This window comes from Taudactylus pleione, unplaced genomic scaffold, assembly GCF_031769625.1.
Source record: "Taudactylus pleione unplaced genomic scaffold, aTauple2 ptg000353l, whole genome shotgun sequence".
Taxonomy (NCBI): Eukaryota; Metazoa; Chordata; class Amphibia; order Anura; family Myobatrachidae; genus Taudactylus; species Taudactylus pleione.
Genome location: NW_028284754.1, coordinates 1,288,529 through 1,305,453, shown reverse-complemented (window position 1 = coordinate 1,305,453; position 16,925 = coordinate 1,288,529). Strand labels below are relative to the sequence as shown.

Below are 16,925 nucleotides of genomic sequence, written 5' to 3'. Positions count from 1 at the left end.
TTTTTTGTTACGTACTTTCATACTATGAACTAAATTTATTTTCTTTCCCAGTTCATCATTTTGGTCATGGATTCTAACCCTCTGACCAGCGAGTCCACAGAAGTGGTCGAAACTGAAATTGTGACGCCATCTTCCAAAGCTCCCTCCAAGAAGCAGAAGGCAGCCTCCAAGACTTCCACTTCTGGACCATTTAGGAGTGACCAATTTTTACAACACGTGGAGGAGGTTCTACAGAAGACCCCAGATGCAAACTCGACTTTTGGTATTAACATGAACTGCACGCCATGCCGCTGTTACCATCTGCGTTTTGGCCTCTTAAATAGTGCCCAGGCAGGATGGGGTTCATCCAGTGTTTTCCCAGGGTAGGACAATCAGGCACATCCCAGGAAGTAAGGTCATGATTGCACCAGCTGGTTGATTTGTGCTCCTGGGTATTTAAACTCATTTGGATCCATGCTGCCTTGCCAACTATACTGGATTTGTTGTTCCATCGGCTGCTGCATGGTCAGCACGGTACTTACCTAATGCTGGACATGCTGTCGTCCTGCCACCATCATGTATCTTTTGACTCCAGACCGGCTGAATCCTGCTGACTCTTGGTGCTGGGTGCCTCCTCATTCCAATACAGCTTCTCTGGATCCCTGTGGTGCCATCAGCTCTCCTTAACTGCAGCACCAGCTAATTCCTGCTGACTCCTGGCGCTGGGCACCTCCTCATTCCAGTACAGCTTCTCCAGATCCCTGTGCTGCCATCGGCTCACTAGCCATCACCATCAGCTCAGTGGGCTGCACCATAAGTCTCTTGACCAAATCATCGGCCTGTTGGCCACTCCATCGGCTCTCCAGCCATCACCATCAGCTCAGTAGGCCACACCATCAATCCCTTGACCGAATCATCGGCCTGTTGGCCACTCCATCGGCTCATCAGCCATCACCATTGGCTCAGTGGCTGCTTCATCAGCCCCTTGGCCGTACCATCGGTTTGTAGGTCACTATCATCGGCTCCCTAGCTACCACATCAGACTGTTGGCAATCTCATCGACACACACCAGCCACCACATCGGCCTGTTGGCCATATCATCGACATACCAGCCATCACCATCGGCTCATTAGCCGCACCTTTGGCTCAATAGCTACAAGACCAGCCTGCAGGTTACTCTATCGGCCTTCTTGACATTTCTGCTCCAACATCTTATCTTCTCAAATTCCCAGTCAATCTGGACTTTTGACAGTTACCGTAAAAGGTATATCTGTAGACAGTAACAGCCACCAAACCAGTTCGGGCATTTGAAGTGGTATATAACTCTATGGTACTAGCTCTTCAAGGTCAATTAAATGAACTTAGTAACATAGTAACACCAGCTCCCTTTCCCGGCACCTCCACGAGTGGTGTGCAGACCACTCTACATGGAGATGAAGATTTTTTATATTTGTGATTTTTTTTTACTGTTCTTTTAGTGTTGTAAAATTTGGGCACTCCTTTTTCTTTGGCTTTTGCTCCAGGATGAGCAAGAGTTTAATAAAAGTGCCATGACAATAGCTAATGAACTTCATTTACCCCTGCTTACTGAACATTGAGACATATTAATATTTCTTGTGCTCTTACCATGAATGCAGTTCTATAAATTCTGGATCTTTCCCTGTACCTGGCTTATGTTGGCTTCACTAATTTGGTCTCTACTGACATGACCAATTGTTTAAGTGTCTGATTCTTTGCATTTGTTGGAGTAGTCCTTGCTCTAGAGGGACTCATTGGTCTGGTATAAGATGATGAATCCTGTCCAGAAATGTTTGTTAAAAATGTTATCAATTATTTAAAAGTTTCCAAAACAAACAAACCTGTGTTGTGTCATTATTTGCGTCTTAGCCAACAATTTAGAATAGTACTTTGAATGATGAGATACAGTAAGTGGGGGAAGGGGATGGTGGTTATGGGTGCTATATATACACAGTTTGAAAAGGTAATATCATTGACCACATATAAAGTCAATGTGTTGAGGCTGATTATTGGCCGGTTTGAAAATTTACACCAGATGCACAAATGGTTAGTTTACCCACAAGAAAAGGTAAGTACCCTGATCCTAACCCTGTCTATCCCTTACCCTGAATCCTATCAGTGTCAAACCCTTACCTTCCCTTGTGTGTTGCAAACCTTTATCTAACCCAGGAGGTGCCTAAAAATAATCCCCCATCCATGGGGAAGGTAACATTTTTGTAGTTGGGTTTACATTATGGATTCCGGGGTTTAGGATGCCAACATTGGTATCCTGGTCTCCTTCATAAAAACTTGATACACAAAATAATTTCTGAAAGCAAATGTGTTTTTATTTATAATACAAGGCACAGAATTACCAAAAGACATTCTCTAATGCAATCTTCCTGCCAAGACACTGCCCCCTCTGCATTGAAGTAGGCCAGCTAGTCCTCATCGACCTGTTTTGCATGTATAGAAGCCACCATGGGAAACCATGTTCTAGACACAGATGTCCACATATCACTTTCGTCTATGCCGTCAGTAGGATCTGCTAGTAATGTAGATAGTGGCCATAGGTAACTAGATTTCCACTGAAGCAAATTATGAAGGGCACAGCAGGCCAAACCCACCTACTCAATTTTGTCTACATGTAAATTAATTGGTGTATTGAATATGCAAAACCTACTACTCATGATGCCAGAGACAGTCTCCACAGTGCGACTTCCCTTTGATAGTCGACAATTGAAAATTCACCTATTTGGTCAATCTTCTTTGAGCAAAGGGCTTCATTAAATGTTCATGCAAAGCAAATGCCTCATCTGCTACAAACACAAAACTGAGATTATTTTTGCATTGGGAGGTAAATGTAGGCTTTTGGATATCATCCTTTCATAAAATACAGTGTCCTTGATAAACCCACCATCTGATGCATGGCCATTTTTCTCCCATCCAAATATAAATATAAATTGTTCACATTAACAATGGCCATCAACACTATACTAAAAATATATTTAAAATTGTTCTACATAGTACAAGTGTTGGCAGGTGATGTTATGCAGATATGTTTCCCATATATTGCCCCACCGAAATTTGAGAAATTCCATCTTGACTCGAAGTCATGTGCAATTAATTGCCAATCCTCAATTGTCAGAGGAACCTAAAAACAAAAATACAAATTTTAAATAAAGCTCTAAAAACATATCTGTCCAACATCATATAGCATAGGTGTAGTTAGTGATTAACACTTTGAGGGTAATTTAGCATAAGGACAGTAAGCAAATAACACTTGGGGGCATACAGTGGAGTCCAGCAGCATTTAGCATAAGGGCAGAAAACAAATAAAAATTGGAAGTATACAGTAGAGTCCAGCAGCATTTAGCATAATGACAGCAAAGAAATAACACTACTGGGGCATACAGTGGAGTCCAGCAGCATTTAGTATAAGGGAAGTAAGCGAATAACCCTTAGGGGGCAAACAGTGAGTCCAGCAGCATTTAGCATATTGGCAGCAAATGAATAACACTTGAGGGGCATACAGTGGAGTCCAGCAGCATTTAGCAAAAGGGCAGCAAATTAATAACACTTCGGGGGCATACAATGGACTTTTTAAGCATTTAGCATAGGGGCAGCAAACAAATAATACTTGGGGGGATTTCAGCGGAGTCCAGCAGCATTTAGCATAAGGGCAGCAAACAAAAAACACTTGGGTGGCATAAAGTAGATTCCACCAGCAATTAGCAAAGGGCAGAAAATTAATAACACTTGGGGGCATACAGTAGAGTCCAGTAGCAATTAGTATAAGGGCAGAAAACAAATAACACTTGGGGGGCATACAGTGGAGTCCAGCAGCATTTAGCAGAGAGGCAGCAAAAGAACAACACTTGGGAGTCATACAGTGGAGTTTATAAGCATTTAGCATAGTGACAGCAAATGAACACTTTGGAGGAATTCACTGGAGGTCAGCAAATGTTCTTACCTTGAATTACTGCACCTTGTGGATGGTGAATATCTATTTGCAGGTCTCTGGTACATTGAGACCCAAACCTTGTGATGAGTAGTGATCAGCCTCTCCTTGGCAGCTCCGCAGCTTCATATCCTGTGACTGAATGTGAGGCATCACCAGGCCAAGAAATTCCTGGAACTTCGCATCATCCATCCACAGGAAGTTCCGGCAGTCTTCCGGATTATTCTCACAAATTTCCATTAGCAGTGGCATGTGTGAGAGAGAATACCTTTGCAGCAGCCACTGCTTTGTCCAGCATGAGCGAACCCTTCTCCACTTCACAGACCTCTTACTGGGGGAGATGAACTAAGGGCCTGATTCAGACCCACTCGCGAGCAGCTGTCCGCTTGCAAGTGGGTCGATGGTGTGCTCTGCGCATGCGCACGACGGAGGGAGCTCCGTCGTGCGCATACGCGAGACGCGACGAGCGAAGGACTTTCCTTCGCTCGTTGTGTCTGATCAAAGGGGGCGTGCTGTCGATGTTGATTGACAGCACGCCCCCTTTGGTGGGCATGCCGGGGGCGTGCCTCCCAGACCGGGGCATTCCCAAGGGAACGCCTACCGTCAGAATCCGGCCCCACTGACATCACTAATGATGTCAGTGGGAGTGATTTTGGCTCTGATAGAGCCAAAATCACTCCGGGCCTTGCGGTTGAGAAACTCAACCGCAGGCTTCGGCTCGCAGTGGCGATGGTCGCGATGGTCAAGACCATCACGACCATCAACCTGCACGCTCGTATATGCTGTGGGTGGTGACCCACAGCTATATGAGCGTCCAGGAGGACGCTCCATAATTATGGAGGTGGGCCCTGATTCAGAGCGAGCGCTCTGGTCAGAGCGTCCGGCTCTGAATCAGGGCCTAAGCTCTGAAAAGTGGTAAACTGGAGAGTGATAAACCACCTGCCAATCAGCTCCCAACTGTCATTTTTCAAACACAGCCTGTAGCATGACAGTTGGGAGCTGATTGGCTGGTCGTTTATCACTCTCCAGTTTATCACTTTTCAGAGCTTAGTACATCTCTCCCTCTGTCTGTTAACAGCACAACTCCAGCAAATGCTGTCAGCACATGATAGCGAAAGGGATCCATTATGAGAGAAAGTAGACACAGGGCCTGATTCAGCACGGATTGCATGGCTGCGATCGCACATACCCAGCTGATTCGAATATATGCTAATAACTGCAATCGCACAGCAACCGCAGCACTATACCTAGACGCCCACCACTTTATAAAGCCGCTCACTTCCCATGACATGCATCCGCAAGTAATGAAAACATTGGTAAATATCGAGTAACATCAGAAGTTCAGAACCATATGCACAATTGTGGTTGATCTGACCCTGCCACACAAGCTGCTAAACTTCCTGTTGCCATCTAGACCTCTGCCAGCATATACAATCACAGGGGCTTAATTATGCACGCCCCTATAATGGCATTCAAACGTACAGGCATGCCTGCTTTCCAGCGACCACCCTCCCTCTCCCCCTCCAAACGGTCACCTCATATCAATCACCATGCACCTGGACTACGTGCTCACTGCGATCACTTCCCGATGCATAGGCATGTGCAGAATGCAAACATTGGCCGAATGCGTGCAAACACAGCCATGTGATCCAACCTGAATATGGCCCACAGTTTGTTTAAACACAAGCCAAAAACAAACCAGAGCAAATTGGCAATGCAACATTATTCAGCAGGTATAAAGAACCAGTGTTCCCTCAATTTAAATGAAATATAGTTTGAAGGGTAATTAGGTGAGTGCAGAATATGTATGATTTTTCTTTTTAAATGTTGTGGTCACATACCTGAGGTAAATGCCGTGGATTAAAGCCTATTGTTTATATACATATTATTATACTGCCAACAAGGGTCAGTCCAGTCACCCATCTTCTCCACTAAGTCACTCAATCTTTTGGCTAAAAACAACTGTTTGGATAGTTTATCTGCATGTCCATGCTATGCACACAAGGAAATGTCTGGTGTCAGTTGGAAATACCTGCAATCTATTCATGTGTTGCCTTGCTCACAACACAACGAATGACGAGTCTACAAAACTAGTACATTAATATCAGGGGGGAAACTTAACAAACCTATTACATATTACACTACATGAACCCAAGACTAAACATATTCACATAAAGGTGCGTTGTGAGGTGTTTTCAGTAACTTTTTGAAATGTACTGTGTCCCTATCTCACCCCTGGCTTTGCAAGTATAGTCACCATTCTACATTTCAGTATATAACAGAGGTGTAATTTCATTCCTGGAAGCATTAGTTTATTGCATTGTTTCACTATTTTTTTTTTATTTGCCTGTTAATGTATATTTGTGATATGGGGAAGAATTAATGTTGAAATTGAAGAGGACATATTAAAAAAACATATAATATATGTTTCGTTTTAACTTTGGGACTTCCATATTGTATATAATATTATAAGAACTAATCAGGAATTATTCCATATGTGAATCACAGTAAATTCCATCCCCTGGGCACATATTTCTTGTATTTACATGGTTGTTTAGGCATACAGTAGAACGCATGTTATAGACTTAGAACTAAAGTCTGATGAATCATGAAAAAGAAAAATCACACATAAGTATACATATTCTAGCATTTTTATGTAATAAGTGCTAATTTTGGGTGCAGATAAGAAAGTTTGTCATCCTGTATGTATTTGTGTATTTGGGACTTACTGAACAGAGCTTGCTAAATATCTAAATTTTAATTTGTAGCTATAGCCTGTTATGTTATATTCCAGAATAAAGTACTCACCTGTGCAATAGCTTAAAGAACAACCTTGAGATCCATCCAGTTCATATACATAATATCCATCAGGACAAGCTTTAATCTTGATAGTTGTTTCCCAGTTACAACAGTTATCACTCCAGTGGCCACAAGCAGTGCGACTTACTATACCATCGATAACCATCGGATGGGAACCATTAAGCCACAATGGGGCATCAGTACCACAACTGTGTTTTGGCACACAGAATTCTGGTATGTGATCGCCTCCATTGCCAATAAAGCGATACCATCCATTCAAATCCTTGTCACAATGAGGTTTCGGTACTTGAACAACATTTATATTTCTCCAGGTGTCATTGAAAACAGTGAAACTTGAGCATGGATCAGAGCAGTGGAAGCCATCTCCTATGAACCCATCATTACAGACACATTCAGCGGAACCTGTAGAATCATCACAGTTAGCATTTGGGTCACATCCTGCAGTTTCACAGGGACTTGCAGCTAGGGAAGAAAAGTACAAAAAATAATAGGAAAATATTATTCCAATCCAGTCCACCTTTACATACTGTATAATGCATAACATGCAGTTTAACTGATTATTCCAACTTTACTATTTCTTAAAAAAATAAAAACAACAACAACAGTACAATGCATTACACTGAAGGTATTGCAGTATACTGTGTTAATGGAATTATCACCCATGATTGACATTTCAGTTACTAGAAAATAATGAAAAAGAAACTTTATGAATTCTTAACCTGCTAACATTTATCTCTCTCTTGCTTACAGTTATGTTTGTTCCATATTAGGAGTTGCCTTTCCAATTGATTGCTTATCTGATTCTAGATACCCGGGTTGTCATTGATAACAAGAGTTAGCTAGAAGTGGCCGCAAGTGCTTTGGAGCTCATCCATAATCTTGTACAGTGGGCAAGTTGGAAAAATGCTCCTCTACCATTACATGCAAACTACATGAAATTTTCACACTCTGCACAAATTGTGTGACTTACCTTGCCGTTCACTGCAGGTCAGGATTTCTTCCTGACCTTGTTCAGGAACCATGCAGTGACATCACCATCATGCACTATGTCAGCTGATAGCATTCTTCCAGTGAGAGTGCTCATGCCTCAGCTGACCTCAGCAGCCTATCATGCACCTGCCGGAGAGTCATATCCCCTGTGAGAACTCCCACTGGTGCCTGAGCAAAGTTTTGCTTCCTAGAGTTCAGTTCTAACCTGTGGCTCCTTTGAGCAGAAAACCACCACTACTATCAGGCTCATTTACCAGACTCCAGCGTTTCTGTGATATTCCGTTACCTGTTTCTGACCTTGGCTTTGTTTTGTGACCCTGATTTTGCCTGACCCCTGGTACTGCATCTGATATCTGGTTTTGACTTCGGCTATTCCCTGTGCCTGTTTACACCTGCTCCCTGGTACCGTCTAAGTCCATTTGGGTCTGACCCGGCATGTCGACTAAGCTATACATCTTCTCCGTTTCATCTGGAGTTGAACAGCACCTGTATAAGGGAACCTATCCTGAGGACCATGACCTGTGTGTCGGATGCATCCAAGCCCATACCTTCTTGCGATTGTCCCTGGTGACTACCGCCTCCAAATTAGACTCTGCGCCTCAGGCTTAGGTCTAGCCAACTCCCTAATACAGGTTGTGTCCATTTGCCCTCCAAGAGTTGTGACAGAAATATTCCCAAAAATACTTAACAAATCATGCTCAGAGGTGCTCCCATCTATCGAGACCAACAGTGATACAATGTTATAACATAAATTAAGACAAGTATGCAATATTGACCTCATTCCATGGTAGTCAATGATCACTAAAGAGTACACTGTCTGATGAATAGTCTGTTATAAAGAGAAAAGCCCAAGCCTATTTTAAAAAAAGGCATTGGTGGAGGTTTTTGAGATGAATAGATCAGATCTCTTTCAACCCAAAACTAATTGGAAAGAAAGACAATCTCAAGAGAGAAATCTGAGATCTGGCATTTATCTGGAAATATACCTTACACCATAAGGAGATAAGAGATATCATTAATAGAAACTATAAAATATTAAGCCATAATAATATTCTAAGAGAGCTTTGCCCAATAAACCACTCATTATCTATAGAAAGAATAAATCCTTAAAGAATATACTTGCCCCAAGTAATTTAAAGACAACTAAGATCCCTACCATCAGTCCGATAAATCTCCAAGATAAACAATGGATACCATCTAGACCACCAGGCTTTTACAGATGTGGCAAGAATAGATGCACAATATGCACTCATATTCCTAGACAAACCAATACTATAGATATGGGTTTTAGAAATGAACCATTTACTATCGGTAGTTTCATTGTGATTCCTTCTATGTCATCTATTTATTAACAAGAGAGTGCGGTCTAAAATATGTAGGCTATACCACTAGAACAATTTAAAAGAGCTTCATGGAACACCGTCATAATATTGTTAACAAATTTCCTAACCACAGTGTTTCTAGGCACTTTACTGAAGTTCACAAAGGTGACATCAGTAATCTATCTATCGTTGGTATAGAACAGATCCCGAACACTCCACGTGGAGGAGATAGATATAAAATCTTGTGCCACCAGGAAGTCTACTGGATGTTCAAATTGAATACTTTACACCCAGATGGCCTCAACAAATCTGTGGAACTTAATAGTATCATTTTCTGCAATTTACTTTGGATATCTTGGGTAAATAGGGTCCCCATCACCATAACAATACCCAGAGTATTAACATCAGGGTTATTATTTATTTTGGTAATTTGCACTTCATTAATCCATATTCTATATATTATTGTTTAACAATTACATATTATAATCTTCTATTCTAACAATCTATGTATGCTTATGAGATCCCTCGGTGAAAATGTGGTTTTGCACTCTCTCTCCCCCTCTTTTTTAAAAAGATTCATCCAATGCTTAATAAACCTCTATGTGTTTTGATGCATTTTATCGGCTAATGTATATTTGATCTAACATTCATTGCTAACTAAACTGATTGTTGTTAGTTCAACCCATACAAACCTCTCATTTCTACTCCTCAGATATATTACCTGTAATTTTTCAAGATAATGATTTTAATGATTTTAGTGTCTTTGAATATCGCAGAGTCACGTGATCTTTGTTTACACCTTGTAATTCCACAAACTTAGTAACTATGGAACCTGTTCAACAACAGATCTGCATTCATTAGAGTCCCTGCCTATCCGTGGAACTGCATATGAGACAAGGACACATGACCAGGTCTAACCAATTGGCGGGTACCTACACATCGCGAGTCATGTAACCGGGTAGCGCTCATGTGATTGTGACTGGGGAATAATTAATACAGTTATTTACTTTACTTTAAGTATAACAATACTCATGTTTATTTTTAAATGTTATGTTGAATCAAGATATGATTGCCTTCTCTTACTGTAGGATTTATTTAATAACTTGCAACATGGCTTGGTTAATTATTTATAGACACCTAATAATGATTCACTCATTAGAGCAGTATAAATATCGGAGACCCCTATGAAGCTCCAAACATTTGCTCCTGATGAAATTGTGGGCCACTCACAAACGGAAACGCGTTGAGCCCTACTGTATTGGATCCCTCACTCACTAAATATATATGAGAAGAGGACATCACTGATTTTTTCCCATACAGATCTGGACCAGCTAACTTAGTGGAGATACCACTGAACTGTTTCTATTGCTACAGGACACCTGCTGGATAATAAACTGGGACATAAACTTTTAATTGGCTTTTGGAACTAGTGACTCTCAATAGTGAAGCGCGGGTTATCCTATTAAGTAAATACAAATTATTTATGCAATTACTGCTTTTATATTTGCATACAAGTTTACCATCCTAATATATCTGTACGATTATTGTCCTCTTCAGGAGAAGATGAGATATTATTGTGTTTTAATAAATGTCCTTTTAATTAAGCCATGTGTGCATAAGCAACATATTCTATTTCTTAAGATAATTCTAATACTAAACTAAGTAAGTGATAATTACATTTCCCACTAGCGCTGTTTTCTATTTTATACTGGTTTGTTCCTAAACAAGGAGATTAATACTCTCCTTCTAATAGCTGCTAACTGACGAGTACCACTCCTATTTTTTTCTTGAGAACAGCCCAAGGTAGCCTAAGGCAAAATATAGGACCCAGGGCCTGATTCAGCAAGTATCGCAGTTGCTAATATGCATGCAATCGGCTGATTGTTGCATTCTGCGCATATGTATGCTAACCAGCCAATGTGATCGGGACTATGATCGCAGTGTCTTTGCAGACCCATTACAGAGTGATTGATAGGAAGTGCCATTTGTGGGTGGTGACAAGGGGTGGTTGGCAATATGCAGTCATGCCAGTTACTTATAACTCCATTATAACACCGTTTCATGAGCGTGCATAAATTATCCACTGTGATGCCGTACGCAGATTGAGGACTCATAGCAATGAAGTTAGCAATTTTTGAGTAAGGTCAGGGTTTGTGCAAGTGTGCGTGAGGCTGCGATGGTACTCGATTGTACTGATGGTTTTGCAGTCTTGCTAAAAATTCCGTATTTTTGCTAAGTAAAGTGGGCGTTCTTATGCAGTGCTACAACTCCATAGCGATTGCAATGGATTATCATACTATCGCAGTTGAACCATACTTGCCAACTCTCTCTGATTTTCAAAGATAGTCTCTAAAATAATACCAATCTCCCTACCTCCTTGAAGAGTCAAGCAATCTCCCTGATTTCACCTTACCCCCATTATGAAGCTGTTATATATATATATATATATATATATATATATAAACATAAATAAAAACCTTCAAATGGGATCAACAGTATAATTTTCCTGCAGTAGTTATAAGGCACAATGATTTCTATGGCTACATGCCTTTTCTAAAAAATATGATTGTGTGTCATCAACAAATAGATCTTATTAACTGCTTTGGGGATCATTTGCACTTGGATGTAAGTCAGTTTTATCTCTCAGATGTAGCAGTACTCATAGGTGCAGCTTGCACAATTTCCCTGAAATGCTTTTTATAAAGTAGGCAAGTATGATTTGAACTGCGTGAGTAATTGCAGCTGCAATCGCAGTAGCAATCCTTATTGAATCAGACCCCCAGTCACTGGTGGATTAAGTGCTATGTGGCTATGAATTTATGCCTGTTTGTGTAGCAGCACAATATGGTAAATTGTATAGCACATGCGGGAAGGATCGCAGTGATGACCGAAAATGTGTCACTTAGGCCACGCCTAACATGTTTCATCATAAGACTTCATCAGAGAGCATCCCACAGTCCTGGTCTACAGTGATTCCAGCACACTGATCCTCCTCACAGTAGTCAGCAGCGTGGGCAGAGTGATTGAGTGGCCACTGGTCGGTTGGTGTATTGCCTTGTGGATTACATTTATATCATGTGGTAATCAGTCCACAGCGGACTTTTTATTGGTACAAGTCCAATTGTTTTATGCCCAGGATATCTGGCTTTTATGTAAAATAAATACTGTATGCACTATGGAGCGCCCCTCCTCTGCTTTTTGTCATATATATATATATATATATATATATATGCTACTGTAATTTCCCAGTCCACCTCCTTTCCAAGCAAGGAATAGATTTACAGAGCTGAGAAAGTAGAAGTGATTTATGCGGTTAACAGTCATAGACATATATGGGATGGCTCCCTGCTAAGGAGCATTAGTTCCATGTAATAGGAGCTAACAATGGTGAGTAAGGACTGGCTTCCTGCAGACAGTTGCTTAGTACCTCAGTGACAGCTATATATATGGCCTGGCTCCCTGTAGACTTTACTTAATATCTCAGTAATAGCTGATTTATGGGCTGGCTCCCTGCAGACAGTTGCATAGTACTTCAGTGACAGCTGTATATAGTATATATGGGCTGGCTCCTTGCTGGCAGTTACTATGTACTAAGCCTTGGAGAGAGATAAAGTGGATAGAGATAAAGTATCAACCAATCAGCTCCTAGTTGCCATTTTTCAAACAGCCTGTAAAGTGACAGTTATAAGCTGATTAGTTGATACTTTCTCTGTCCATTCTCTCTCTCTCCAAGGCTTATAACATAGACCTGTGAGTAACAGCTGCTGACAGTTGTTTAGCTGGCTCCCTCTGAGAAAATACCGAAGCCGCAACTTATTCATAAGATAGCTATAAACACAAAACAATCTCTAATCTTTGTTTTGGCTAATAAATGTTATTGCACTATTTTTATTATTTTTTTCACATAGTGCTATGCAATTATTGTTTATTAGGACCATGGGTGCAATGAGGCCACAGGCCAGTGGGGCATGTTAGATGGGTAGAGGGACCATGCCAAAAGTAAAGTATATGTGACTCGGGGGATTAGGTCAGGTCACTTTATGTGCCCTAAGGTACTGTAGGTAGGCAATAGTCTGAACCCCTGTTGAGTGGCTGGGAAGTTGACCCAGGCTACTCTTCACTAATGGATAGGTAAGTGGGGGACCATACTGTGTGGCATAATGTGTATAAGGGGCTGTACTGATTAGTGTATAGTGTATTAGTGCTATGTGACTTATATGGGGATATGCTGTGTGGTGTATAAGGGGCTGTACTGTGTAGTGTATAGGTTTCTGTACAATATGGCATATAAGGGGCACTACTGTGTGGCATAATATGTAATAAGTGGCACTACTGTGGCATAGTGTGCAATAAGGGGCATTATTATATGGCATTATTTGGGCAATACTGTGTGGCATAATGTGAATAGGGGGCTATACTGTGGGCATAATGTGAATAAGGGGCAATACTGCATAATGTGCAATAAGGGGTGTGGCACTGTGTGGCATAATGTGCAATAAGGGGTACTACTCTGGCATAATGTGAATAACAGGCTGTACTGTGTGGTATATAGTGCAATAAAGTGTACTACGGTGTGGCATAATGTGTATAAGGAGTACTACTGTGAGGTATAATGTAAATGGGACTTTACTGTGTGATGTAATTTGAATTGGTACTATTCTGTGGCCACACCCCTTCTCTGCGAGGCCACACCCTGTCAATAATTAAACTAGGGTGGCACCAATGCTTTTTCTGGCACAGGGCACCAAAATGTCTGGTTATGGCTCAGTTCCCAAGAAGTGTGTTTGTGCATGTGTGTTGGGGGGTAGGCCTTGAACTTGTTTGAATGTCATGTACAGAGCATCATCATCATAATGGGGTGGTCCTAGGCTTGCAACCAATGCAAAGTGATGCTAGAGTGGGAAATGAGTGAATAGAGCTGACTGCGTGTTTCTCCAGTATCTGTTGATAGTTTACTTACACAATGTGCTATTGCTACCATGTGACCACTTCCCCACTAAGGGGGTCATTCAGACCCACTCGCGAGTGGCAGTACGCTCGCAAGTGGGTCGATGTTCCCCACTGCGCATGCGCACGACGGAGGGAGCTCCGTCGTGCGCATGCGCGAGACTCGGGGAGTGACGGGCTTCCCATCACTCCGGGTCTCGCACCAAAGGGGGCATGCTGTCAATGTTGATTGACCACATGCCCCCTTTGGTGAGCATGCCGGGGGCATGCCTGCAAGACGGAGGCGTTCCCATGGGAACGCCTACCGTCTGAAGCAGGCCCCACTGACATCACTAGTGATGTCAATGGGAGTGATTTTGGCTCTGATAGAGCCAAAATCACTCCAGGGCTTGTGGCAGGGAGACCCTACCGCAGGGTCTCCGTCGCAAGTCCGATGGTCGCGATGGTCAAGACCATCGCGACCATCTTTTTGGCCGCTCGCATATGCTGTGGGTGGTCACCCACAGCTATGCAAGCGGCCAGGAGGCCGCTCCATTTTCATGAAGGAGGGCCCTGATTCAGACCGAGCGCTCTGGTCAGAGCGTCCGGCTCTGAATCAGGCCCTAAGTCTGCACAATGACTTTTAGTGGGACTTGCTGCCTATCCCCAAAAAATAGCAAAACAGCTCTATGCTGTCACATGTCCACACTCAGGACCTCATTCAGAGTCGGTCGAAACGGCCGCACGGTCGTACGCCACCGATGTTCGCTATACTGCGCATGCGTAAAGTTCGCAATGCGCGTGCGCAAACTAGCCACTATGATCAGAAATTTCTCTCTCCTTGAACACAGCCAGGTCGGTAGTTTGAGTGACAGATGGAGGCGTTTGTGGGTGGTAACAGGGGAAGGTGCTTGAAAACGGGGGAGTGGAGATCCGAACGCAGGCTTGCCTCATTATGCGAACGGCATTTTATTGGTATATACGGATTATGGGAGTGCATAATTAACAAAGTAGCGTCATGGCACATGTGACATGGGAGGTTTTTACACTGACATGATCGTAGAGCTTAAGAGAGGGTATGGTCAACCTTAAGCTCTACGACCAGTTCAGATGGTTCCCAATGGTCTCGATTAATCCTTATATGCTCAGAGATGACGTGCAATGCGTACGAGAAGGGGGTGTAGTTTTTGTCTTCAGACATCTTCCTCCCCTTGGTCGGCCAACTACCGATCCGAACTTAGGGACGCTACTTGCGAGGGAATAATTTGAATATCCGGCCCCTTTTCCCGTATGACCGTGCGGCCGCTTCGACCGACTCTGAATGAGGTCCTCAATGCCTAGCACACATGACCACCACATAGAGAGTACTATTAAAGTATAGCAGTCCCATACTCACCAAATATACTGTAGCCAAATGGTTCTCAAACTCGGTCCTCAAGACCCCACACAGGTCATGTTTTCCACCTCACCTAGCAGATGCACAGGTGTATTCATTACTCACTGACACATTTTAAAAGATCCACAGGTGGAGATAATTATAACACTTGTGATTCTATGAGGAGACCTGGAAAACATGCAGCATTTGGGGTCCTGAGGATCGAGTTTGAGAACCTGTGCTGTAGCCAAACCCAAGACTGTAAGGAAGTAAAGCTAACCATTACACCAACTGTGCTGCTCCATCTTCACTTCCCCCTATGTCAAAAGGTGGTTACACCACTGCACAGACAAATGCTGCTGCAATGACCCACTGTGGCACGTATACCAGAGGCGGTTCAAGGGGCAGGCTGACAGAGTCATCACCAGGAGTTCTGGCCCCTGAAGGATGCTACTGAGTCCCCACTCCTAATAGCAAAAAAAAGAAGATGGTCTCCGAGAAATATCCTGGTGGCAGCAGCATGTCTTATCAGTCACAGCCACCGGGCGCTGTCCACTATCCCCAACCCCATTGTGAGCCATCTTCACTGCTGCCTGGGCAGCCTGTCACTGACCTCCCCAGACACTCGTTTCCAGCTGTCCTTCCCTCCTCTAGGATATGCTTAATTTTATTAAAACTTGCAACATATAAAATGCAACTAAAATAAAATAAATATACATAATCACAAAGAAACCATAAAGTAGGTAGGCCTAATATTCCAATGAGAAGAAAAAGAAAGAGAAAGATACTCTCTTTTTCTGGGGCACTCAAACTACTATAATATATAAAACTTAGCTTTTAATATGTATGCTATTAAAATAATTAAATAATGTGACAAACATCTACACGGGAACACTGAAAAAACAAAACAAACACAACATGTAATCTGGGCCACAGTAGGTCCAGTTATAAGTGAATGATAAGAGATAGGGAAAAAAGTTTTGTATATATCCGATCTCTAAATCCCAATATGGGTCAAACACAAAAATTATGACACTGTGGTCAAAAAGGCGAAAATATATATATATTGAAGGGGATTTATATAAGGAAATATAAAAGGACATTTGCCCTTCAATGTAATAGTCGGTGACTACCTAGCTAACTCCCTGTAAATAGGGGTAGTTCCAAAATTGCTGTCTATACTGATAAATTTCATACATGAAGCATCATCATATGGCAACAAATGTATAATACCACAATAAATGATTTATCAAAATAACATGCGAGCAGAAAAATACATAGACCACATAAATTACAGTTGTTCTCCAAATTGCTATCTAAATTGATAAATTTCATACATGGAGCATCATCATATGGGAACAAGTGTATAATACCACAATAAATGAAATATAATGTGTGAGCAGAAAAATAAAAAAATTTACCACATGAATTGTAGTTAAGCTGGCCACACACTAGACCAACTTATATCTAACCAGCCAACTTGTTGATTGGTTGGAATGAAAATCTGGTAACGTATAGGAGTAAATGATGATCAGCAATTTGCTCCTAAATGCCA

At 42.0% G+C, this 16,925-nt stretch overlaps 1 protein-coding gene across 1 annotated transcript in view; it reads right to left on the bottom strand.

Annotated features, from left to right (window-relative positions):
• LOC148508605 (uncharacterized) overlaps positions 1 to 16,925 on the bottom strand; it is a 653,608-nt gene that overhangs the window by 136,407 nt on the left and 500,276 nt on the right. Inside the window, exon 20 of the mRNA XM_088444305.1 lies at positions 6,746 to 7,219. Coding sequence (XP_088300431.1) covers positions 6,746 to 7,219 — 474 coding nt within the window. The remainder of the gene's footprint in view (positions 1 to 6,745; positions 7,220 to 16,925) is intronic.